The sequence below is a fragment of the Mesoplodon densirostris genome, chromosome 18, assembly GCF_025265405.1.
Source record: "Mesoplodon densirostris isolate mMesDen1 chromosome 18, mMesDen1 primary haplotype, whole genome shotgun sequence".
Taxonomy (NCBI): Eukaryota; Metazoa; Chordata; class Mammalia; order Artiodactyla; family Ziphiidae; genus Mesoplodon; species Mesoplodon densirostris.
The window spans coordinates 11991183-12019061 of record NC_082678.1 but is presented as its reverse complement, the minus strand read 5'-3'; the positions used below and the strand labels follow the sequence as shown (position 1 = coordinate 12019061).

Sequence of the window (27879 nt, the reverse complement as noted above, 5' to 3'; positions counted from 1 at the left end):
GGTGGCGCAGTGGTTGAGTCCGCCTGCCGATGCAGGGGACATGGGTTCGTGCCCCGGTCCGAAAAGATCCCACATGCCACAGAGCGGCTGGGCCCGTGAGCCATGGCCGCTGAGCCTGCACGTCTGGAGCCTGTGCTCCGCAACGGGAGAGGCCACGACAGTGAAAGCCCCGCGCACCACAAAAAAAAAAAAAAAAAAGAAAAGAAAAAATGAAAAATTACTAAAAACCTAAATGGCTTGAAGAATAGCTATATAAATTATGGTTCATCCACATGTTATAAAAATAGTTGGCCATTAACAATGACTTTATATAATACTAACCATATGAAAACCTCAGAGACAATACAAAATGAGAATATTTTTCAAGTTATTATAATTTGAAGACCACCAACTGATATCTAATCAGTCTAACGTAACAGACTCTTATTGTCCTAAAGTCTCTGTTTGAGAGGAGAGGATTTAAATAAAATAGCGGATGCAAAACATGTGACCAAAGACCATCTTACAAAGAAATCCGAGTTCATAATTAATAGCAAACATTGACAAATGAGGTCACGTAAAACCAAAATGAATCACATTAATTGTAGAGCAACAAAAGTAAAAAGGCTAATAGCAACTGCCGCAAGAACTATTGTCTCCAACTCACAGCAAAAGTCTCAAGAACTAAATGCATTACTACTCACTGTCTTCAACAAAGGACGTCCCACTCTTGGACAAAAAACTAGATGAGGGAGTGTTCAACACTTCTTCATGTGAGTCAGAACATGGTAGCGTTGAGGCTTTTTTAGATTGCATTTCATTAGGATCTTGGGCACCTAGAAAATATTAAAGTAAAACTTTTTTATTGCTGAATGTTAGACTAAAAGCTACGAGTTTAATACCCTGAGAATAAAAATATCAGAAGTGACATAATCATAGAACTATGTTGGTCTGATTGCTTGAAATACCAATTACCTTTAATAACTATCAGATAGCAATATGTAGTTCTGTAGCCCAGAATCAATTATATAACTTAAAAACAAAGTTTTACACAATGTTTCATTCCTTTGCTTTAGAAAAATAGGTGCCAGACTTCTAACAGAAATGCTGACTGCTGCACAGGTATATCTCTAAACTAGAGATCTTGGCTGGTACCATAATCAAAGATCTGTAGGTCAAACAAATTGTTTTGTCTAATTTTCAAACGCTTAATATTTTGAATCAGCTCTATAATGTTAGTACACAGAGGGCTACATTAAAAATAGTTCTGAAATTGAGGGAATATCCACTTTGCTCCCTTGGAAATCTGCAATACACAAACTTCCCATAAACAAAATGGAGTAATGACTTCCCCTCTCTAAATAACTTTCTATTTATCTATCCCTTCTTCAGTTTAATGAAAGACTTCACCGTAAACATATTCCTCACTTCGAAAGTATGAGAATGCACCCTGAAAACTTGTTGTTTACCGATATGGTCAACTGACAAAATCACTAAATACAGAAAAATCCACCTTGTACAGATCCCCAAATCCACACAATTTATTCCTGAATACTGTATTTTCAAATTTTTGACACTCAACTGATGTCTTTTAAAAATCTGCAAATACATCTTTTTGTGCTCTCCTTTTCCACAATCCAGTGCAATATGACCATTTTCGCACCAAAATGTTTTAAGTATGTAAATTTCCCTCCATAACTTCATATTTCACATGAATATCCTCTAAGACATAATGTTCAAAATTCACAACTTGGTCCTCACTTTCATGATACTGAATTTGTCATCAGTTTGACCACAGACTAATTCATTTTTATCTGGGTCCATTTTTTTCTTCGGCGCCTTGAATAACCATTTCATATCCTCTTTCTTTTTGATGGAATTTCTCCTAAAATCTCATGCTTAGTTATCATCTGGAAACTTTAATTGAAAGTTACACAAATTTCTCTCAATGATCTTCAGACTGTTTTAGAACATACTGTTTTATTATTGCAGAGATTGTGAACTTCTCTACTGTAAGCATTAATAATATTTCAATTAGGGCGTTCCCCGGTGGCCTAATGGCTGGGATTCTGAGCTTTCAGTGCCATGGCCAGGGTTCAGTTCCTGGTCAGGCAACTGAGATCCCACAAGCTGCACGGTGTGGCCAAAAAAAAAAAAAAAATCAATTATTTAAGTATCTGTATAGTAAATACATCTCATTTACCAAAAAAAAAAAAAGGTCTTCAGTAGAACAAATGAGTGAAGATGGTCAGAACGTACAAACTTCCACTTATAAAATAAGTAAGTCATAGGGATGTAATGTACCGTATGGTGACTACGTTAATACTGTATTGGGGGGGTGCCCTGAGTGCCAAAGGCCTCTCATCCCAGGCTCCTCCATAAGGAATCTGGCTCATGCCACCTATAAAGCAAACCCCAATTCTTGTAGAGGCCTCATTACCCCCTCCCCCATTCAGAGTCACAGAGCAGCAGTGCCTTGGTCCCAGGGGCGGTCCAGATTTGCATAATGGTGAGATCCTGCTGTGTATCCTGTTACGAGGTGCTTAGGAAGGGGTTTCTCCTTACTTATATAAAAGGTTTAAGGAAGCGAGATAGCCAAGATGGCAGAGTAGAAAGACTCTGAGCTCACCTCCTCTAATGGGCACACCAAAATCACAACCATCTGCAGAACAATCATCGATGAAAAAGATAGGACCCTACCAAAAAAGATCTACAACTAAAGACATAAAGAACGAACCACAATAAGATGGCTAGGAGGGGCAGACTTGCAATATAGTCAAGTCCCATCCCCCCCAGTGGGTGACCCACAAACGAGAACAATTACTTTGCAAAGGTTCTGCCAAAGGAGTGAGAAGTCTTGAGTCCCACATAGGCTCCCCAGCCTGGGGGGCCTGCACCGGGGAGATGAGCTCCCACAACATTTGGCTTTGAAGACCACTGGAGATTACTTTTGGGAATCCCAGAGGGCTGCAGGAAATAGAGATTTCATTCTTAAAGGGCACACACAAAATCTACTGAGACCCAAGACAGAAGCTGTAATTTGAGAGCCTAGGTCAGACCTACTTGCTGATCTTAGAGAGCTTCCCAGAGAGGCAAGAGGCAACTGGAGTTCACTGTGGGAACACAGACACTGGCAGCAGCCATTTTTAGGAGCTCCTTCTACCATATGGACCCTGGTGCTGGCAAGCATCATTGTGGAATCCTACCTCTAGCTCATTAGCGCCGAGACATGGCCCCAACCCAACAGCCTGTAGGTGCCAGTGCTGGGACACATCAGGCCAAGCAACTAACTGGGTAGGGACACAGCCCCACCCATCAGCAAACAGGCTGCCTTAAGATCCCCTGAGCCTACAGATACAGCCTTGGGACACGGACCTGCTCATCAGAGGGCCCAGGACCCAGCTTCACCCACCAGTAGGCATGCACCAGTCCTAGAATCCACTGGGCCCTGGCCCTGCCCTTCAGGGAGCCTGCTCTAGCCTCTGGACCAGCTTCTCCCACCAGGGGACAGACATGAAACTCAAGAAAACTAGTCCCGGGACTTCCCTGGTGGCGCAGTGGTTAAGACTCTGTACTCCCAATGCAGGGGGCCCAGGTTCGATCCCTGGTCAGGGAATTAGATCCCACATGCATGCTGCAATTAAGAATTTCCATGCCACAACTAAGGAAGCCTTCCTGCTGCAACTAAGAAGCTGGCGAGCTGCAACTAAGGAAGCCCTCCTGCCGCAACTAAGAAGCCAGTGAGCCTCAACAAAGGAGCCTGTGAGCCTTAACTAAGACCTGGAACAACCAAATTAATTAATTAATTTTTTAAAAAGTATTAAAAAAAAAAAAAAAAGAAAGAAAACTAGTCCTGCAACTTATGGATCCAGCCTGCCCATTAGCAGGCCAGACCCTGTGCTGGGACCAGCTGGGCCACAGCCCTGCCCACTAGCAGGCCAACACAAGCTTCAGGACACCCCAGACCCCATACTCAACTGTTATCAGGAACTGCGCCCCCCTCCCCACCCCCAGCAATCCAACACAAGCTCTGGGACCCTGGGCTCTGCAACCAGGACCTGGCTCTGTCCACCAGTAGACCAGCACTAACCCAGGACCTGGCTTCACCCACCAGTGGGCAGGCAACAGCCCTGGAATCTTCTAGACCCTGACTCTCCCCACCACTGAGCCAGTATAAGCCCCGGGGGTCCCTGTGGTTATGCAGTTAGCCATCTCATGACCAGCCAACCAGCAGCTGGCAGCCTCTGCACAAGGCAACCAACTGGCCCAGGGGCCAACCAAGCATACCAGACTGCCCACATAGTCAGCCCACCACAACAGAAAGACCCATGCAGTCCTCACAAGGGGATCCCCTAGAGCATATAGCTCAGGTAGGACATACTGCTGGGACACATAGGGCATTTCCAACAAAAGGCCACTTCTCCAAAGTTGGGAAATATAATCAACATACCAGATACATAAAAATAAAAACAGCAACTTAGGCAAAATGAGGCAACAGAGGAACATGTTCCAGATAAAGGTACAAGACAAAACCCCAGAAGAAGAACTAAGTGAAGTGGAGATAGGCAATCTACTGGAGAAGGAGTTCAGGGTAGTGATCATAAAGATGATCAAAGAACTCAGGAGAAGAATGGATGCACAGAATGACAAGTTAGAAGTTTTTAATGAAGAGTTAGAAAATACAAAGAACAAGAAGATAGAAATAAAGAATACAATAACAAATGAAAAATACACTAGAAGGAATTAAAAGTAGACTAAATGATACCGAGGAATGGATCAGTGAGCTAGAAGACAGGGTAGTGGAAATCACTGATGCTGAACGAATTAAAGAGAAATCAAAAGAAATGAGGACACTTTAAGAGACCTCTAGGACAGGGCTTCCCTGGTGGCACAGTGGTTGAGAGTCCGCCTGCCGATGCAGGGGACACGGGTTCGTGCCCCGGTCAGGGAAGGTCCCACATGCCGCAGAGTGGCTGGGCCCGTAAGCCATGGCCGCTGAGCCTGCGCATCCGGAGCCTGTGCTCCGCAACAGAAGAGGCCACAACAGTGAGAGGCCCGTGTACCGCAAAAAAAAAAAAAAAAAAAAGAGATCTCTAGGACAATATCAGGTGCACTAATACTCGCATTATAAGCGTTCCAGAAGGATAAGAGAGAGAGAAAGGAGTTGATAACATTTGAAGACATAATAGCTGAAAACTTCCCTAACCTGGGAAGGGAAACAGACAGCCAAGTCCAGGAAGCACAGAGAAGTCCCATACTACAAGACACACTCTAGTTCTAAGGGCAAAAATTAAAGGTAAAGAGAGAATATTAAAAGCAACAAGGGGGGCTTCCCTGGTGGCGCAGTGGTTAAGAAACCACCTGCCAATGCAGGGGACACGGGTTTGAGCCCTGGTCCAGGAAGATCCCACATGCCGCGGAGCAACTAAGCCTGTATGCCACGACTACTGAGCCTGCGCTCCAGAGCCCGCGAGCCACAACTCCTGAAGCCTGGGCACCTAGAACCCATGCTCTGCAACAAGAAAAGCCACCGCAGTGCAACAAAAAGTAGCCCCTGCTCACTGCAACTAGAGAAAGCCCATGTGCAGCAACAAAGACCCAACGCAGCCAAAAATAAATAAATTAAATAAATAAAATTTTAAAAATACCTTTAAAAGCAACAAGGGAAAAGCAACAAATAACATACAAGAGAACTCCTACAAGGCTATCAGCTGACTTTTCAGCAGAAACTCTGCAGGCCAGAAGGGAGTGGCAGGCTATATTTAAAGTGATGAAAGGGAAAAATCTTCAAACAAGAATACTCTACTCAGCAAGGCTCTCGTTCAGATTTGATGGAGAGATCAAAAAGTTTATAGACAAGCAAAAGCTAAAAGAGTTCAGCATCACCAAACTAGCTTTACAACAAATGTCAAAGGAACTTCTCTAAGTGAAAAAGAAAAGGCCATAACTAGAAAGGTGAAAATCACAAAATGAAAAAGTTCATTGCTAAAGGCAACCATACAGTAAAGGCAGGAAATCATCCACACACAAAGTTAGTAAGGTTAAAAGAGAAAAGGAGCAAAATCATTTATATCCATGATAAGCAGTTAAGGATACACAAAACAATCAGATGTAAGATATAATATCAAAAACAGTAATCATAAAGGAAGGAAAGTACAAATGCAAGGTTGTTAGAATGCATTTAAAAGTGAGATCAGCAACTTAAGACAATCACATATATATATGGAAAGAGACAGAGACACTGCAAATGGAAAACAAAAGAAAACTGGGGTAGCAATACTCATATTAGACAAAATAGACATTAAAGACTGTTACAAAAAAAGGAGAACATTAAATTATGATCAAGGGATCAATCCAAGAAGAAGACTTAACAACTGTAAATATATATGCACCCAATATACAAGCACCTCAATACATAAAGCAAACATTAACAGACATAAAGGAAGAAACTGACAGTAACACAGTAATAATAAGGGACTTTAACACCCCACTTACATCAATGGGCAGATCATCCAGACAGAAAATCAACAGGGAAACACTAGCCTTAAATGACACATTAGACCAGATGGGCTTAATAGATATACAGAACATTTGATCCAAAGGAAGCAGCATGCACATTCTTTTCAAGTGCACATGGAACATTCTCCAGGATAGATCACACGCTAGGCCACAAAACAAACCTCAGTAAATTTAAGAAAACTGAAATCACATCAAGCATCTTTTCTGACCACAACACTAGGAGGCTAGAAATCAACTACAAGAAAAAGAGCAAAAAACACAAACACAGAGGTTAAGCAATATGCTGCTAAACAATCAATAGATCACTGAAGAAATCAAAGAGGAATTAAAAAAATACCTGGAGACAAATGAAAACAAAAACATAATAATCCAAAATCTATGGGATGCAGCAAATGCAGTTCTAAGAAGGAAGTTAGTGATACAAGCTTACCTCAGGAAATAAAAAAACCTCAAATAAACAACCTAACCGTATACCTAAAAGGACTAAAAAAAGCACAAACAAAACCCAAAGTTAGTAGAAGGAAAGAAAGGTCAAAGCAGAAACAGATAAAATAGAGACTAAAAAAACAGTAGAAAAGATCAATGAAACTAAGAATTGGTTCTTTGAAAAAACAAACAAAATTGATAAACCTTTAGCCAGACTCATCAAGAAAAAAAGAGAGAAGGTCCAAATCAATAAAATCAGAAAGGAAAAAAGAGAAGTTACAACCAGCACCAAAGAAATACAAGAGATCATAAGAGACTACTACAAACAACTAGTTGCCAATAAAATGGACAACCTAGAAGAAAAGGACAAATTCTTAGAAATGTACAATCTCCCAAGACTGAACCAGGAAGAAATAGAAAATACGAACAGACCAATTACCAGTAATGAAACTGAATCACTAATTTAAAAACTCTCAACAAACAAAAGTCCAGGACCAGATGGCTTCACAGCTGAATTCTACCAAACATGTAGAGAAGAGTTAACACCTAATCTTCTCAAACTATTCCAAAAAATTGCAGAGGATGGAACACTTCCGAACTCACTCAATGAGGCCAGCATCACTCTGATACCAAAACCAGACAAAGATATCACAAAAAAAGAAAATTACAGGCCCAAATCACTGGTGAACACAGATGCAAAAATTCTCAATGAAATATTAGCAAACCGAATCCAACAATGCATTAAAAGGATCCTACACCATGATCAAGTGGAATTTATCCCAGGGATGCAAAGATTTTCAGAATCTGCAAATTTGTTAATGTGATACACCACATTAACAAACTGAAAGAATAAAAATCAAAGGATCATCTTAATAGATGCAGAAAAAGCTTTTGACAAAATTCAACACCCATTTATGATAAAAACTCTCCAGAAAGTGGGCATAAAGGGAACATATCTCAACATAATAAAGGCCATATGTGAGAAACCCACAGTTAACATCATACTCAATGGTGAAAAGCCAAAAGCATTTTCACTAAGATCAGGAACAAGACAAGGATGCCCTCTCTCGCCACGTTTATGCAACACAGAATTGAAAGTCCTAGGCACAGCAATCAGACAAGAAAAAAAATAAAAGGAATCTAAATTGGAAGGAAGTAAAACTGTCACTGTTTGCAGATGACATGATACTACATATAGAAAATCCTCAAGAAGCCACCAGAAAACTACCAGAGCTCAACAGTGAATTCAGTAAAATCGCAGGATACAAAATTAATATGGAGATACACCAGAAATACAGCTACACATGGAACAACTCCTACAGAACACCTACTGAACACTGGCAGAAGACCTCAGACCCCCAAAAGGCAAGAAACTCCCCACGTACCTGGGTAGGGCAAAAGAAAAAAGAATAAACAGAGACAAAAGGATAGGGATGGCACCTGCACCAGTGGGAGGGAGCCGTGAAGGAGGAAAGGTTTCCACACACTAGGAAGCCCCTTAGCGGGTGGAGACTGCGGGTGGCGGAGGGGGAAGCTTCCGAGTCGCGGAGGAGAGCACAGCAACAGGGGTGTGGAGGGCAAAGTGGAGAGATTTCCGCACAGAGGATCGGCGCCGACCAGCACTCATCAGCCCGAGAGGCTTGTCTGCTCACCCGCCGGGGCGGGCGGGGCTGGAAGCTGAGGCTCGGGCTTCGGTCAGAGCGCAGGGAGAAGACTGGGGCCAGCGGCGTGAACACAGCCTGAAGGGGCTAATGCGCCACAGCTGGCTGGGAGGGAGTCCGGGAAAAAGTCTGGACCTGCTGAAGAGGCAAGAGACCTTGTCTTACCTCTTTGTTTCCTGGTGCACGAGGAGAGGGGATTAAGAGTGCAGCTTAAAGGAGCTCCAGAGACGGGTGCGAGCTGCGGCTGAAAGCGTGGACCCCAGAGATGGGCATGGGACGCTGGGGCTGCTGCTGCCGCCGCCAAGAGGCCTGTGTACAAGTGCAGGTCACTGTCCACGCCCCCCTTCCGGGGAGCTTGTGCAGCCCGTCACTGCCGGGGTCCCGGGATCCAGGGACGGCTTCCCCAGGAGAGAGCACGGCGCACCTCGGGCTGGTGCAACGTCGCGCCAGACTCTGCCGCCGCAGGCTCGCCCCGCACTCCGTGCCCCTCCCTCCCCTGTGGCCTGAGTGAGCCAGAGTCCCCGAAGCGGCTGCTCCTTTAACCCTGTCCTGTCTGAGCGAAGAACAGATGCCCTCGGGCAACCTACACATACAGGTGGGGCCAAATCCAAAGCTGAGACCCGGGAAATGTGAGAATAAAGAAGAGAAAGGGAAATCTCTCCCAGCAGCCTCAGAAGCAGCGGATTAAAGCTCCACAATCAACTTGATGTACCCTGCAACTGTGGAATACATGAATAGACAAACGAATCATCCCAAATTGAGGAGCCATGTGGATGAAAGGCTCTTGGTGCTGCAGCCAGGAGTCAGTGCTGTGCCTCTGAGGTGGGAGAGCCAACTTCAGGACACTGGTTCACAAGAGACCTCCCAGCTCCACATAATATCAAACAGCGAAAATCTTCCAGAGATCTCCATCTCAACACCAGCACCCAGCTTCACTCAACGACCAGCGAGCTACAGTGCTGGTCACCCTATGCCAAGCAACTAGCAAGACAGGAACACAACCCCACCCATTAGCAGAGACGCTGCCTAAAATCATAAAAAGTCCACAGACATCCCAAAACACACCACCAGACGTGGACCTGCCCACCAGAAAGGCAAGATCCAGCCTCATCCACCAGAACACAGGCACTAGTCCCCTCCACCAGGAAGCCTACACAACCCACTGAACCAACCTTAGCCACTGGGGACAGACACCAAAAACAACGGGAACTACGAACCTGCAGCCTGCAAAAAGGAGACCCCAAACACAGTAAGATAAGCAAAATGAGAAGACAGAAAAACACACAGCAGGAGAAGGAGCAAGATAAAAACCCACCAGACCTAACAAATGAAGAGGAAATAGGCAGTCTACCTGAAAAAAAATTCAGAATAATGATAGTACAGATGATCCAAAATCTTGGAAATAGAATAGACAAAATGCAAGAAACAGTTAACAAGGACCTAGAAGAACTAAAGATGAATCAAGCATCAATTAAAAACACAATAAATGAAATGAAAAATACTCTAGATGGGATCAATAGCAGAATAACTGAGGCAGAAGGACGGATAAGTGACGAGGAAGATAAAATAGTGGAAATAACTACTGCAGAGCAAAATAAAGAAAAAAGAATGAAAAGAACAGAGGACAGTCTCAGAGACCTCTGGGACAACATTAAATGATTCGAATTATAGGGGTTCGAGAAGAAGAAGAGAAAAAGAAGGGACTGAGAAAATATTTGAAGAGATTATAGTTGAAAACTTCCCTAATATGGGAAAGGAAATAGTTAATCAAGTCCAGGAGGCACAGAGAGTCCCATACAGGATAAATCCAAGGAGAAATACGCCAAGACACATATTAATCAAACTGTCAAAAATTAAATACAAAGAAAACATATTAAAAGCAGCAAGGGAAAAACAACAAGTAACACACAAGGGAATCCCCATAAGGTTAACAGCTGATCTTTCAGCAGAAACTCTGCAAGCCAGAAGGGACTGGCAGGACATATTTAAAGTGATGAAGGAGAAAAACCTGCAACCAAGATTACTCTACCCAGCAAGGATCTCATTCAGATTTGATGGAGAAATTAAAACGTTTACAGATAAGCAAAAGCTGAGAGAGTTCAGCACCAACAAACCAGCTTTACAACAAATGCTAAAGGAACTTCTCTAGGCAAGAAACACAACAGAAGGAAAAGACCTACAATAACGAACCCAAAACAATTAAGAAAATGGGAATAGGAACATACATATCAATAATTACCTTAAATGTAAATGGACTAAATGCTCCCACCAAAAGACACAGATTGGTTGAACAGATACAAAAACAAGACCCATATATATGCTGTCTACAAGAGACCCACTTCAGACCTACAGACACATACAGACTGAAAGTAAGGGGATGGAAAAAGATATTCCATGCAAAAGGAAACCAAAAGAAAGCTAGAGTAGCAATTCTCATATCAGACAAAATAAACTTTAAAATAAAGACTATTAGAAGAGACAAAGAAGGACACTACATAATGATCAAGGGATCGTCAAGAAGAAGATATAACAATTGTTAAATATTTATGCACCCAACATAGGAGCACCTCAACACATAAGGCAAATACTAACAGCCATAAAAGGGGAAACTGACAGTAACACATTCATAGTAGGGGACTTTAACACCCCACTTTCACCAATGGACAGATCATCCAAACTGAAAATAAATAAGGAAACACAAGCTTTAAATGATACATTAAACAAGATGGACTTAATTGATATTTATAGGACGTTCCATCCAAAAACAACAGAATACACATTTTTCTCAAGCGCTCATGGAACATTCTCCAGGATAGATCATATCTTGGGTCACAAATCAAGCCTTGGTAAATTTAAGAAAATTGAAATTGTACCAAGTATCTTTTCTGACCACAACGCTATGAGACTAGATATCAATTACAGGAAAAGATCTGTAAAAAATACAAACACATGGAGGCTAAACAATACACTACTTAATAACGAAGTGATCACTGAAGAAATCAAAGAGGAAATCAAAAAATACCTAGAAACAAATGACAATGGAGACACGATGACCCAAAACCTATGGGATGCAGCAAAAGCAGTTCTAAGAGGGAAGTTTATAGCAATACAATCCCACCTTAAGAAACAGGAAACGTCTCGAATAAACAACCTAACCTTGCACCTAAAGCAATTAGAGAAAGAAGAACAAAAACACCCCAAAGTTAGCAGAAGAAAAGAAATCATAAAAATCAGATCAGAAATAAATGAAAAAGAAATGAAGGAAACGATAGCAAAGATCAATAAAACTAAAAGCTGGTTCTTTGAGAAGATAAACAAAATTGATAAACCATTAGCCAGACTCATCAAGAAAAAAAGGGAGAAGACTCAAATCAATAGAATTAGAAATGAAAAAGGAGAAGTAACAACTGACACTGCAGAATACAAAAGATCATGAGAGATTACTACAAGCAACTCTATGCCAATAAAATGGACAACCTGGAAGAAATGGACAAATTCTTAGAAATGCACAACCTGCCAAGACTGAACCAGGAAGAAATAGAAAACATGAACAGACCAATCACAAGCACTGAAATTGAAACTGTGATAAAAAATCTTCCAAGAAACAAAAGCCCAGGACCAGATGGCTTCACAGATGAATTCTATCAAACATTTAGAGAAGAGCTAACACCCATCCTTCTCAAACTCTTCCAAAGTATATCAGAGGGAGGAACACTCCCAAACTCATTCTACGAGGCCAACATCACCTTGATACCAAAACCAGACAAGGATGTCACAAAGAAAGAAAACTACAGGCCAATATCACTGATGAACATAGATGCAAAAATCCTCAACAAAATACTAGCAAACAGAATCCAACAGCACATTAAAAGGATCATACACCATGATCAAGTGGGGTTTATTCCAGGAATGCAAGGATTCTTCAATATATGCAAATCAATCAGTGTGATACACCAAATTAACAAATTGAAGGAGAAAAACCATATGATCATCTCAATAGATGCAGAGAAAGCTTTCGACAAAATTCAACACTCATTTATGATAAAAACCCTGCAGAAAGTAGGCGTAGAGGGACCTTTCCTCACCATAATAAAGGCCATATATGACAAACTCACAGCCAACATTGTCCTCAATGGTGAAAAACTGAAACCATTTCCACTAAGATCAGGAACAAGACAAGGCTGCTGACTCTCACCACTCTTATTCAACTTAGTTTTGGAAGTTTTAGCCACAGCAATCAGAGAAGAAAAGGAAATAAAAGGAATCCAAATTGGAAAAGAAGAAGTAAAGCTGTCACTGTTTGCAGATGACATGATACTATACATAGAGAATCCTAAAGGTGCTACCAGAAAACTACTAGAGCTAATCAATGAATTCGGTCAAGTAGGAGGATACAAAATTAATGCACAGAAATCTCTGGCATTCCTATATACTAATGATGAAAAATCTGAAAGTGAAATCAAGAAAGAAAACACTCCCATTTACCATTGCAACAAAAAGAATAAAATATCTAGGAATAAACCTACCTAAGGAGACAAAAGACCTGTATGCAGAAAATTATAAAACTCTGATGAAAGAAATTAAAGATGATACAAATAGATGGAGAGATATACCATGTTCTTGGATTGGAAGAATCAACATTGTGAAAATGACTCTACTACCCAAAGCAATCTACAGGTTCAATGCAATCCCTATCAAACTACCACTGGCATTTTTCACAGAACTAGAACAAAAAATTTCACAATTTGTATGGAAACACAAAAGACCCTGAATAGCCAAAGCAATCTTGAGAACGAAAAATGGAGCTAGAGGAGTCAGGCTCCCTGACTTCAGACTATACTACAAAGCTACAGTAATCAAGTCAGTATGGTACTGGCACAAAAACAGAAAGATAGATCAATGGAACAGGATAGAAAGCCCAGAGATAAACCCACGCACATAAGGTCAACTTATCTTTGATAAAGGAGGCAGGAATGTACAGTGGAGAAAGGACAGCCTCTTCAATAAGTGGTGCTGGGAAAACTGGACAGGGACATGTAAAAGTATGAGATTAGATCACTCCCTAACACCATACACAAAAATAAGCTCAAAATGGATTAAAGACCTAAATGTAAGGCCAGACACTATCAAACTCTTAGAGGAAAACATAGGCAGAACACTCTATGACATAAATCACAGCAAGATCCTTTTTGACCCACCTCCTAGAGAAATGGAAATAAAGACAAAAATAAACACATGGGACCTAATGAAACTTAAAAGCTTTTGCACAGCAAAGGAAACCATAAACAAGATCAAAAGACAACCCTCAGAATGGGAGAAGATATTTGCAAATGAAGCAACTGACAAAGGATTAATCTCCAAAATTTATAAGCAGCTCAGGCAGCTCAATAACAAAAAAACAAACAACCCAATCCAAAAATGGGCAGAAGACCTAAATAGACATTTCTCCACAGAAGATATTCAGACTGCCAACAAACACATGAAAGGATGCTCAACATCTTTACTCATTAGAGAAATGCAAATCAAAACTACAATGAGATATCATCTCACACCAGTCAGAATGGCCATCATCAAGAAATCTAGAAACAATAAATGCTGGAGAGGGTGTGGAAAAAAGGGAACACTCTTGCACTGCTGGTGGGAATGTGAATTGGTACAGCCACTATGGAGAACTGTATGGAGGTTCCTTAAAAAACTACAAATAGAACTACCATATGACCCAGCAATCCCACTACTGGGCATATACCCTGAGAAAACCATAATTCAAAAAGAGTCATGTACCAAAATGTTCATAGCAGCCCTATTTACAATAGCCCGGAGGTGGAAACAACCTAAGTGTCCATCATCGGATGAATGGATAAAGAAGATGTGGCACATATATACAATGGAATATTACTCAGCCATAAAAAGAAATGAAATTGAGCTATTTGTAATGAGGTGGATGGACCTAGAGTTTGTCATACAGAGTGAAGTAAGTCAGAAAGAGAAAGACAAATACCATATGCTAGCACATATATATGGAATTTAAGAAGAAAAAAAATGTCATGAAAAACCTAGGGGTAAGACAGGAATAAAGACAGAGACCTACTAGGGAATGGACTTGAGGATATGGGGAAGGGTAAGCTGTGACAAAGCAAAAGAGAGGCATGGACATATATACACTACCAAACGTAAGGTAGATAGCTAGTGGGAAGCAGCCACATAGCACAGGGAGATCAGCTCAGTGGTTTGTGACCGCCGGGAGGGGTGGGATAGGGAGGGTGGGAGGGAGACGCAGAGGGAGGGGATATGGGGACATATGTATAACTGATTCATTTTTTTATAAAGCAGAAACGAACACACCATTGTTAAGAAATGATACTCCAATAAAGATGTAAAAAAAATTAATATGATGAAATCTGTCGCAATTTTATACACTAACAACAAACTATCAGAAAGAGAAATTAAGGAAACAATTCCATTTGTCATTGCACCAAAAAGAATAAAACACCCAGAAATAAACCTACCTAAGGAGGTAAAAGACCTGTACCCAGAAAACTATAAGACACTGATGAAAGAAACTGAAGACGACACACAGATGTAAAGATATACCATGTTCAAGAATTGGAAGAATATTGTTAAATTGACTATACTAGCCAAGGCAATTCACATATTCAATGCAATCCCTACCAAATTACCAATGACATTTTTCACAGAACTAGAACAAATAATGTTAAAATTTGTATGGAAACACAAAAGACCCTGAATAGCCAAAACAATCTTGAGCAAGAAAGGAGCTGGAGGATTCATGCTCCCTGACTGCAGACTATACTACAAAGCTACAGTAATCAAAACAGTATGGAGGGGCGTCCGTGCTGGCGCAGTGGTTGAGATTCTACCTGCCGATGCAGGGGACACGGGTTCGTGCCCCAGTCTGGGAAGATCCCACATGCGGCGGAGCTGCTGGGCCCGTGAGCCATGGCCACTGAGCCTGTGTGTACGGAGTCTGTGCTCCGCAACGGGAGAGGCCACAGCAGGGAGAGGCCACAGCAGTGAGAGGCCTGCGTACAGAAGAAAAAAAAAAAAAAAAAAGTATGGAACTGGCACAAAGCCAGATACATAAATCAGTGGAAGAGAATAGACAGCCTAGAAATAAACCCACACACTGAAGGTCAATTAATCTATGAGAAGGAGGCAACAATATACAATAGAGAAAAAGACAGTCCTTCAGTAAGTGGTGGTAGGAAAACTAGACAGCTACATGTAAAAGAATGAAATTACAACATTTTCTCATACCATATACAAAAATAAACTCAAAATGGATTATAGGTCTAAATGTAAGACCAAAACCCATAAAACTCCTAGAAGAAAACATATGCAGAACACTCTTTGACATAAATTGTAGCAGTATCTTTTTGGCTCTGTCTCCTAAAGCAAAGGAAATAAAAGCAGAAATAAACAAATGGGACCTAGTTAGACTTATAAGTTTTTGCACAGCAAAGGAAACCATCAACAGAAAGACAACCTTTAGGGACTTCCCCTGATGGTCCAGTGGTTGAGACTCTGTGCTTCCAATGCAGGGGGTGCAGGTTCGATCCCTGGACAGGGAACTAAAATCCCACATGCCATGCAGTGTGGCCAGAAAAACAAACAAAAAAACAAAAAATAACCTTTAAAATTAGAAAATATTTGCTAATGAGATGACTAACAAAGGGATTAGTATCCAAAATATATAAAAGGCTCATACAACTCAACATCAAAAAAACAAACCCAGGGCTTCCCTGGTGGCGCAGTGGTTGAGAGTCCGCCTGCCAATGCAGGGGACACGGGTTCGTGCCCCGGTCCGGGAAGATCCCAGATGCCACAGAGCGGCTGGGCCCGTGAGCCATGGCCGCTGAACCTGCGTGTCCGGAGCCTGTGCTCCACAACGGGAGAAGCCACAACAGTGACAGGCCCGCGTACCCCAAAAAAAAAAAAAAAAAAAAAAAACCAATTAAAAAATGGGCAGAAGACCTGAATAGACATTTTTCCAAAAAAGACATACAGATGGCTAACAGGCACATGAAGAGATGCTCAATATCGCTAATCATCAGAGAAATGCAAATTAAAACCACAATGAGATATCACCTCACACTTGTCAGAATGTCTATCATCAAAAAGACTACAGATATCAGAGAAAACCATAATTCAAAAAGATAGATGCACTCCAATGCAGTGCAGCACTATTTACAATAGCCAGGACATGGAAGCAACCTAAATGTCTATCAAGAGAGGGATGGATAAAGAAGATGTGGTACATATATACTATGCAGTATGACTCAGCCATAAAAAAAAGAATGAAATAATGCCATTTGCAGAGATGTGGATAGACCTAGAGAGTGTCATACAGAGTGAAGTCAGAAAGAGAAAAATATTGTATAATATCAGTTACATGTGGAATCTAGAAAAATTGTACAGATGAACTTATTTGCAAAGCAAAAATGGAGACACAGATATAGAGAACAAACTTATGGATACCAAGGGGGGAAGGGGGCGGGTGGGATGAATTGGGAGATTAGGATTGACATATAAACACTACTATGTATAAAACAGATAACTAATGAGAACGTACTGTATAGCGCAGGGAACTCTACTAAATGCTCTGTGGTGACCTAAATGGGAAGGCAATCTAAAAAAAAAGAGGGAATATATGTATACATATAACTGATTCACTTTGCTGTACAGCAGAAATCAACACAGCATTGTAAAGCAACTATACTCCAATAAAAATTAATTAAAAAATACATTAAAAAGAAGTGTATGTTGACACACACACCCCCAAAAAAAGACCACAGATAACAAATGCTGGTGAGTATGTGGAGAAAAGGGAACCCTTGTACACTACTGGTGGGAAGGCAAATTGGTGCTGCCACTGTGGAGAACAGTGTAACAGTTTTTCAAAAAGCTAAAAACAGAACTACCGTATGACCCAGCAACTCCACTTCTGGCTATATATCCAAAATAAATGGGAACACTAATTTGAAAAGATACATGCACCCCCAACATTCACAGCAGCATTATTTATAATTGCCAAGATATGGAAGCAACCTGTGTCCATCAACGGATGGATAGAGAAAATGTGGTGTATATATATACACAATGGAATACTACTCACCCATAAAAATGGAATGAAAATTTTGCCATTTGCAACAACATGGATGGACTTGGAGGGTATTATGCTAAGTGATATAAGTCAGACAGAAAAAGAAATACTATATGATATCACTTATATGTGGAATCTAAAAAATAAAACAAACTAGTGAACATAACAAAAAGGAAACAAACTCACAGATATAGAGAACAAACTAGTGCTTACCAGTGGGGAGGGGGCAAGACAGGGAAGGGGTTAAGAGGTACAAACTATTATGTATCAAATAAGATACAACGATATATTGTACAACACAGGGAATATAACCAATACTTTATAATAACTATAAATGGAACATAAAAATTTAAAAATTGTGAATCACTATGTTGTACACCTGTAACATATAATATTGTACATCAGCTATATCTCAATTTTAAAAAAGGTTTAAGAAGAAAATACTGTGTTGTATATTTGAAAGTTGTTAATAGAGTAGATCTTAAAAGTTCTCATCACAAGAAAAAAGTTGGTAATTTTTTGGTAACGAATGTTAACTAGACATACTGTGGTAATCATTTTGCAATGTATACTACTGAAGAATCAGATTGTGCATCTGTATAAGTAATATAATGTTATATGTCAATTATATTGCAATAAGAAAGAAAGATTTATAGTCCTAAAATTAAAGCCTAAATTAGATGTCTAAGAATGTGTATGATGACATTTATCTGATGAATTAAATCCAAATATAAAAGGAAGCTACCATATGACATGAAACCCAAACACCTTAGCCTGGCTTTTCTCTCAACCATTTCTTTTGTTTGTTTTTTTGCGGTACGCGGGCCTCTCACTGCCGTGGCCTCTCCCGTTGCGGAGCACAGGCTCCGGACGCGCAGGCTCAGCGGCCATGGCTCACAGGCCCAGCCGCTCTGTGGCATGTAGGATCTTCCCAGACCGGGGCACGAACCCGTGTCCCCTGAATCGGCAGGTGGACTCTCAATCACTGCGCCACCAGGGAAGCCCTCTCAACTATTTCTTTTTTTTCTTTTAATTGCCTTATAATCTGAATAGTTAAAATCTGAAAATAATAATAATTCACTTTTTATAGATCTAACCTTTCTACATGGCATTTGCTATCACAGAACACCGTTTCTAAAATCACCATCCCTTTCATCTGACTCTCTACCTTGAAGAAACATTCTTGCATTACCTACACTTGACTCTGGTCATTCTGCTACTTTACCCATCCCAGTGGCAAGTACATGTCTCTGGCTTACTGTCTGACCTCTCAGACATAGGTTCTTTGAACACAATTCCTTGGAATGGAGTGTCTATTCCTTGGAATTAGAGTATTAATGCTGAAAGGGATTTCAAAGATGGTTTAGTTTAATTCCCTAATTTCACACTTGAAGAAACAGAGGCTCAGAAAAGATAAGGGGCTTGTCCAAAGTCACACAGCCAGTAGCAGAGTCTGGAAGAGAATGCAGGCCACTTGATTCCCATAATTTAATGTACTTAATTCTACTCTAGCATTCCTGTTCTTCCATTAAAAAAAATACTTATTGTGGGCCTAATGTTTTGCTAACTTTTGGAATACTAAGATGAATATGAATAATTTTATTAGACATTTCACTTATTTGTCTTATTTATTGACTGCCTCCACAAGTAGAATATATGTTCTATAAGGGAAGGGATTTGTGTCTGTGTCTATTCTGTTTACTACTGTATCACCACTGCCTGGCAAAGGGATGGCATTAAATAAATATTTGCTGAATGAATATTAGGTCGCTACTGTCCCTGGAACTCACAGTTTACATAATAGTCAAGGTGAGAAGACCACAATGTAGGAATACAGAGCCTCAGAGGCTGGGCTTTGTATAGAGTGAGTCTGCCAGAAACAGAAAGGAAGAGCATTCCAACAAAAGAAACTATATGATGTTGGAAGTTCCCTGGTAGCCTAGTGGTTAGGATTCTGGGCTTTCACTGCCATGGCCCAGGTTCAATCCCTGGTCGGGAAACTGAGATCCCGCAAGCTGCGTGGCACAGCCAAAAAAAAAAAGAAAAAAAGAAAAGGAAAAAAGAAACTATATGATGCCAAGAGAAAAGCAAGACAACCAAGATGGGCAGAACAGGAAGTGGGATGGTTGGAGGAGGGCAAGGTGAGAGTCTCAAAATAGGCCTGATATTCAGGTTTACTGTGTATAAGCAGGAGACTGTTGGAAATATGGCCTGAAGCCTGGGAGAAGAACTGCCACTGGATGTACACACTTGGTTGAAACCATGAAAAAAGTGAGTCACCCAGCTCAGGAAACTACACTTAAGGGGTATTCTGAGTGTGACCAGACTGTTAAGCTGCATCCAGAATTTTCTTCCTAGGGTATCAAGTCCCGCATATTACATGACAAACTTGCATCCACCTATTTGCCCATGTGCCTAGGACTCCCACTTGACTCATTCTGGACAACTGTTCATGTACAGTGGGTAATAGCAGTATTCTGGAATTTCAATTTTGATGTCCAGTTAGAGCTCTCTCTATTCTTCTCAACTTTTAAACACTTCTAAGTATAACTATTTACATTTTCACAGTTTTATGTTGAATAACAATAACTGATATTTGAAGTTTAACTACTCACCATTACTTCTTAGAGAAAAGGTGTGTGCTGTGTCTCCAAGTCTAATTATTTCTCCAGTGGATTCTGCTTCATCTCCACCCCAAGAGGGGCCCAATGCCTCAGATGACGAGGAGCACCTGAAAGAGTTTCCTCACTTACTGATGGCCTGGCCTGACCACAAAGGGCCCTTTCTGTGAGGACCCCGAGAGCTGCTTCAAGCAGCCAGCCTATGGATGTTCAGATTCGTCACTGTTATGTGCAGAAAACAGGAGACTTTTCCTTCTGCTGCTTAACTGTTTTAACTGATACATGTATGGCGGGAAAAGCTGTGTATAAAGTGTCAAGGATTAAATGTATAGGCGAATATACACAGAGAACAATAAATACTGGTTACTTTAGAGGTGTGGAAGTGAAGGGAATCTAGGTAGGATATTAATTTTGTATTAAACATCCTTTTATTGTTTCACTTTTGCACTTTTGTTATTTTTTTAATCTAATAATGAAAAATAAAGTCAAAAAATTTATTTCCTGATGGTCTCCTTTAAGACACATTTTCTACAACATACTATATTTAAACAAGAAAGCTTTGCCTGTGCTTTTCAAACCATGACAAACTCCATAAAAAAAACTGATAATTGGATACTTAAAAGAAAATCATAGCAGCATATTCAACCTCTACTTAGCAGAAGTACAATCAAACCTGCAACAACATTACATTTTGCCTATGAAAACAGCACAAATTTTAAAACTCTGGTATTGGTCGATGATACTGGTTGATGAGGGTGCAGTAACCCAGTACTTTTATACTGCTGGTGGGTATTTAAATGGTCACAGCCTTTTGGGAAAGTAATTTGGCAACTTTTAATAGCCTTGTATCATTCATAGTCTTCCACTCTGAACGCAGCTTAAATATATGAGTGGAAGGAGGGTAGAGAAAGAATAAACAGAAGTATGTATTGCATTAAAAAAATAATATGAAAAACAAAGGAACAACTACCTCTACTTCAGAGGCGTGGTTTAGTAAATTATGATGCACCCATATGCATGATATGTTATACAGTGATTAAAAATGATTATAAAGAGTTTAACAAATTAGGAAAAGACTTGATGTGTTAAACTTTAAAATGCAGGAAACAAAATTATACAGACAATATGACTAAATCCCCAAAAGAAAAAACAGTGAAAAAAAAAAAGGCTAAATTACAACAAAATGTTAACAAGCAGTTACTTAGTTCTGAATGATACAGTTCATCTTTTTTCCTTTTTTGCTTCTTTTTTATTCCTCTGTACTTTCCAAGTTTTCAGCAAGGAACATAAAACGACTTTGATGGTTAAGGGAAATGTTTTAAATTAAGTAGGTGGCTAACGCTGAGAATTGAGCATTATATATAGCTCGAGGTTCTTAAAACTCCCTCAGGGAGGTTTAAAACATGAGAAGTTAGTAAATTTTCACATCAGCTTTGTTTTTTGTTTTTTTGCTGCCATTCTGGTATATTGTGTGCAATTTTCATTCTTAGTAGAAGGAAAAGCATAACTTGTTTTGCTTAAATTCACAGACATTGAGTGCTACCTCTCAAAAGAAACTCTTTTCCATGATGATCTGGATTCTTTAGTACTTTCTCGCTCTTCCAAAGGGTCTCCTCGATGGGATTCTTTAGAACCCTGTCCAGTTTCACCTGTTTAGAACAGATAAAAACAATACCCAAAAACCCAAGTTAATGCAACTATTTCTCTACAGGGATGGGTAGAGGTAAGGACAGTAAAATATCCTCAACCCCTGCCTGGTAAACTGGGCTCTTGTGAAAGTGAAGAAAGAACCAAATCATTACTTGCAATGAGCACGCAAGTGTTGCTTTAAAAGCAGGGTCTACAGTTGTATTAGCAATGTTCTATTTTTTAAGCCAGGTGGTAGGTTCATTTAGTATCCTTTACACCTATCTGTGAGATAAGAAATATCTGTGAGATATCTGAGGCAAGGTGACTAGGATGTGGCTTCAGAAAAACATGACCATGTCAGCCTACCTCAAGCTCCAAGACAATCACGCCCTAGCCTAAGGTAAGAGTGAGACCACATCAAGGTGTGGATGAAATTTTCCTTAAGACTATCAACCTTGGGACTTCCCTGGCGGTCTGGTGGTTAAGACTCTGTGCTTCCACTGTAGGGGCACGGGTTCAATCCCTGGTTGGGGAGCTAGGATCCCTCATGCCACACAGCACACCCCCCCCAAAAAAAAAGACTCTCAACCTTTTTTCTACCCCAACATACTTAAGAAATACACTTTCACAGTGGTAGTAACTCACTAGGGAAGTGATTTCAGGAGGTATGTGGGTGAAACCTCCTACTTCAGATATACCCGTCTGGATATTCCCATCCCATTTCTAGAGATTTCCTGTTGAATCTCTAGATTAACTTTTTTCTGTTTTTCCTGTTTCTATATTCGCCAAGTAACATTTTAACTTTATGTTTCTATATTCGCTTTTTCTGTTTCTATATTCGCCAAGTAACATTTTAACAACATTAGTCAATATTCATTGTGTATTTACTCTGGGCTAGGCTCAATACTAAATTATTTATGCATATCTATTAACCTTCACTACAATCATGAAAGAATTTCAGATGAGAAAACTGAGGCTTAGAGAGCTTCAGTCCTACAGTGAGGGATGAAACTTAGTGAGTCATACAGTGAGTGGCAGCATTAAGCCCATAGTCTGCCTTCAAACCCCTTGATCTTCAGCAGTATATGATAATGCTAGCTCAGAAGAAACTGCTCTGTACCTGACATGACTAGTGATAATACAGATTTATTTCCCATTAGTAATTGGCATTTTGAAGATTCTGATCAGCTCTAGGTAATACTGCTATATAAACTTGGACCTGCAAAGGTGAGAATCAGACTTCAGAAAACATTCTCCAACTACAGTACTATCACATAGAGAGGCCCTATCTGAGCAACTCCCTTCTAGCAGCACTAAGCTTATCATATCCTACTGACCTCCCCTGGGAAGATCCCCCGCTCAGCATGTCATCATTACCAGCCTCACATGTAAGTATCTCTCAGTTCTGTCCTCCTCTCCATCCCCACTGCCCATCATCCCTCCCCTACATGCGATCAAGTACTACATCATAAAAACTGCTGTTGTTGGAACATTTCAAATTAATTACTCTTTTAGGTAGTTTTCTTCCCCTTACTCTTGCTGCTAAAATGACTAAAAAGCCACAGAGCATCGAAATACCTACTGGTAGCCTTGAATTAGGTGAGTTTTTCCACATCATTCACTCCCTCCCAATTCTCCTACAATGTTTTTACTGTATGTATTTATGGCAGTCTCCCTGACTTGAGCATAGTTTTGAGAACAATAAACATGGCACACAGCTCTGAATCTTCCCAGAGTACCTAGGCTGATATTTAACATACATTAAACACTCAAAACTCAAGTTTTTTGAAATAAAAAAAAGAAATGTATAGTGTGGCGTGCCTTTCAATCTTTCCTTCTAGGCCTTATCTCTATATGCTTTTAAGTCTTTTTCAGCAACAAGGATAAAAGGTAGAAAACTATCTCTAACTAAAGAATTTAAGATTAATTTCAGATGTTATATTCACAGCATAGGTCTCACCATCAACAATGTGAGAATTAGGAATGATGAGCCTGCCCCAATTTTTTGTCTTCATTTGTATTAGAATTTATACTAATTGCTATTGCTGCTAAAATTTTGTTTTGGATAACTTTACAATAGTAAACCCATTCTAATATGGGTCATATATTACTCAGTGTATTAATACATACAGTATTATTTATTGACCAATCTCAAACTGTTAAGACATAAGGTTCTTTGTTTTGCTTTTTTTCCCCCTTTGATAAATAACATTGCGTGAAGACCTTCAAGCACCTTTCTTTTGTATTATTTTCTTAGGACAAATCCCTAGAAATGGGATTTATGAAGCCAAAGATTATGAATAGCACGTATACACTATTGATCCAGTTTAAATAACCACTACACCTTTGGAAAATAATACAGTAATAATGATCTTTATCATTAAAAAAACATAATACCGGGCTTCCCTGGTGGCGCAGTGGTTGAGAATTTGCCTGTCAATGCAGGGGACACGGGTTCGAGCCCTTGTCTGGGAAGATCCCACATGCTGCGGAGCAACTAGGCCCGTGAGCCACAATTACTGAGCCTGCGCGTCTGGAGCCTGAGCTCCACTACAAGAGAGGCCGCAATATTGAGAGGCCTGCGCACCGCAATGAAGAGTGGCCCCCACTTGCCACAACTAGAGAAAGCCCTCTCACAGAAATGAAGACCAAACACACCCATAAAATAAAATAAATAAATTTAAAAAAACATAATATCAAAATTTCATACAATAAACTGTTACGATTAGGAGAACTGAGTCACTTGACGAGTGAAATAAAAAATATTCACGCTGTCACAAGTGTAGGTTGGAGACAGAAATGTACCAACCCTTCCTGCTGATGCCTCCCCAGTATCCAAATTTATAACAAAAATGGCAGATCTGACATAGGAAATTTTGGAGTAAGGAATTTCATGTAATAATAGGACAGTAAGCAATTTTAGCCAGATTTAGCTTTCTATTATAGATTAGCTTTAAAGTAACTTATAAGCAATATCCAAGTTAACAAAAGACATGATTGATGGTAGTCTAGGATAGAGGTTTCAACCACTTGGAACAATGAGAACTGAAATTTAATTTATAATTAAATTTATCAGATATAGTGTACTAGTGATTCTAATTCCTACGGAGAAAAATAGGCAAAAAGATAAAAGACAAAAAGAGACATAACACAGAATATAAATCAAGTTTTTTTCTTAAACTTACTTTTCTCGTGAGATGTTTCACTGATGTGTTCTGTAAGATACTCCAGTAACCCATCAAATATTTCTAGGAGATTCTTAATAGACTCTTTATCTCCTTTCACTATATTTTCTCCTGAACACAGAATACAGAGCTATTAAAAAAAATTAACCAAGAAATTGAAAGACTTATAATTTTGAAATGGATATACCACTGTGAAAATATTGTTCATGATACAAGGATTATAAATTAATCCAGGAGAAAAAATATTATAAATATTAAAAACATTAATTTCCTGATGCTTGATTATATCTGAAGAAAAAGGGGTAGTCTTGAATAGTATGGTTGATAATTCATTGGCATAGTCCTTCATTTATCAAGAAGCAAAATAAGTGGACTTCATCCTCTAAGTTTTATACTGAAGTATAAATAAAGCAACTAAGCTGAACTTTATTAGGTTGGTGAAAAAAAATTGCAGGAGGGAACACTTTCAGACAGTGGTTTGTTCTGAAAACAATAGCAGTAGAGTAATATAAAACACACAAAACACTTGGGATACTCTCATCAGGAATTCCTGATTTTTTGAATTTGTTAACTCCTATTCACTTTGTATAGATTATGCCATTTTTTGATTAAAAACTGACCATGGGGGCTTCCTTGGTGGTGCAGTGGTTGAGAGTCCGCCTGCCAATGCAGGGGTCGCGGGTTCATGCCCTGGTCTGGGAAGATCCCACATGCCGCAGAGCGGCTGGGCCCGTGAGCCATGGCCGCTGAGCCTGCGCGTCCGGAGCCTGTGCTCCGCAACGGGAGAGGCCACAACAGTGAGAGGCCGACGTACCGCAAAAAAAAAAAAAAAAAAAAAAAAACTGACCATGGGTACCTGCATATAAAACCACTTTTAATCTCACCTCACCCCCAACCTCTCCAGCCTTACCTCCCACTATACCCGCTTTATACCTAAAACTAATCTTTAAACAGTCCCTAGCACAGTACCTGGCCTATAATAGATTTTCAATAAATGTTAAGTTGAAATGAAGACAAAAAATGGACTGGCAAAAGCATGGAAACTTGACATGTTTAATGTCACCTAAAATGGACTCCCAATCAACATCAGGTATGGATGGAACTTAACTGCTGAGACACCTGGGTTGTCCTTTGGGAGATCAGAGCTGGCATGAATTCAAACAAGTATGGGAGAGGCAGAGTGGAAATTTGATATTTGAGATAATCTAGCCATTCATAACTTCAGTCATGATGCAAAACAAACCTAAACCAGAAATCTGATGTTTTACAACACTCTAGTAAAGATAATCAGTGTTTGAGAGTTTTTTGTTTAAAACAGCTGAACAGAAATCTTGTTTTTAAGCCCTATGTTTTCTGGCTTAACAAGATACACAAGCATACCCCAAGGACATACCCAAGACTTCTGGTTTCCAGGATGGGGAGCATACTCTGCCAACCCAGCAACTAAGACTGCCCGCCAGAATGCAGTGCTTCATGATGTAGGAGAAACTGCTTTTTTTTTTTTTTTTTAATAAATTTACTTATTTTTGGCTGTGTTGGGTCTTCGTTGCTGCATGCAGGCTTTCTTTAGTTGCAGCGAGCAGGGGCTACTCTTCGTTGTGGTGCACGGGCTTCTTATTGTGGTGGCTTCTCGTTGCAGAGCCGGGGCTCTAGGCGGGTGGACTTCAGCAGTTGTGGCTCACAGGCTCCAGCAGTTGTGGCTCGCAGGCTCCAGCAGTTGTGGCTCGCAGGCTCTAGAGCACAGGCTCAGTAGTTGTGGCACACGGGCTTAGTTGCTCCGTGGCACGTGGGATCCTCCTGGACCAGGGCTCAAACCTGTGCCCCCTGCATCGGCAGGTGAATTCTGAACCACTGCGCCACCAGGGAAGTCCCGGAGAAACTGCTTTAAACAGCACACAAGGAGTAAAAAGCTGCTTTGCAGTCTACTGGACGTGGTAAGCAGTTTTGCAACTTTCCATGGGGATGGGGTGGGTATGAGTTGTCAGGGGCAGCTCTGTATCAAAAAGTTCTATAAGCAGACACAACCTTGGTGTATAGTATGTTTATTTAGTAAATACAAATACCAGAAATTACCCTACTCGGGTAATAAAGCCATTCCAAATTTCAAAAGAACAGGGAAATCCCAGGGTTATCCCTCAAAATGAATTTTCTCCAAACCAGTTTACCACATTCATTCACCTAGAACTGCACTAAAAAACTTAAGACAGAGTATTTTTGTAAAAATCTGTTCTTACTGATGTATCAAAATAAGAGATGCAAATGACCTATCCTTATTAACATATACCTCTTTTAACGACTGTCAAAGAATAAAACAGTATAAACCTTTGCTTAGTGACTTAAGTATAGTTTCAAGTCCCCAAGATTCCCTCTATTCATTAGCTTGTAATAATTTACTGAACTAATCCTCATTTTCTATTTACCAAAAATAGGGATTTACAAATGTATTTGGTATTTGGCTTCTGATTACAAGCATGTACACTTTTTTGGAAAAAGGCTGAAAAACAATCCATGGTTTTATTTATTTTGAACAGGTAATACATTCACATTGTTCAAAATTCAAAAAGTGCAAAAAGGTATAAAATGAAAAGTCTCATCTCACCCTTGTCCTGCAGCCCTGTAGTTCCTGTCATTGGAGGTAATGAGGTAATCAGTATTACAGGTTTTTTGCATATGCTTCCAGAGAGTCCTTTGGCATTCAATCAACTGCATATATTTTCTCCCCACCTTTGTTTTTACAA

General features: G+C 40.1%; 1 protein-coding gene across 6 annotated transcripts in view; it reads right to left on the bottom strand.

The window, feature by feature from the left end:
* CEP95 (centrosomal protein 95) overlaps window positions 1–27879 on the bottom strand; it is a 66081-nt gene that overhangs the window by 34540 nt on the left and 3662 nt on the right. For 3 of the 6 annotated variants that reach the window (XM_060082877.1, XM_060082878.1, XM_060082879.1), the window contains exons 4-7: window positions 25142–25252; window positions 21871–21976; window positions 20322–20437; window positions 684–815 (exon numbers count right to left, since the gene is read on the bottom strand). In XM_060082877.1, coding sequence (XP_059938860.1) covers window positions 684–815; window positions 20322–20437; window positions 21871–21976; window positions 25142–25252 — 465 coding nt within the window. The remainder of the gene's footprint in view (window positions 1–683; window positions 816–20321; window positions 20438–21870; window positions 21977–25141; window positions 25253–27879) is intronic. The other 3 variants (XM_060082881.1, XM_060082882.1, XM_060082883.1) reach the window with 3 other exon arrangements.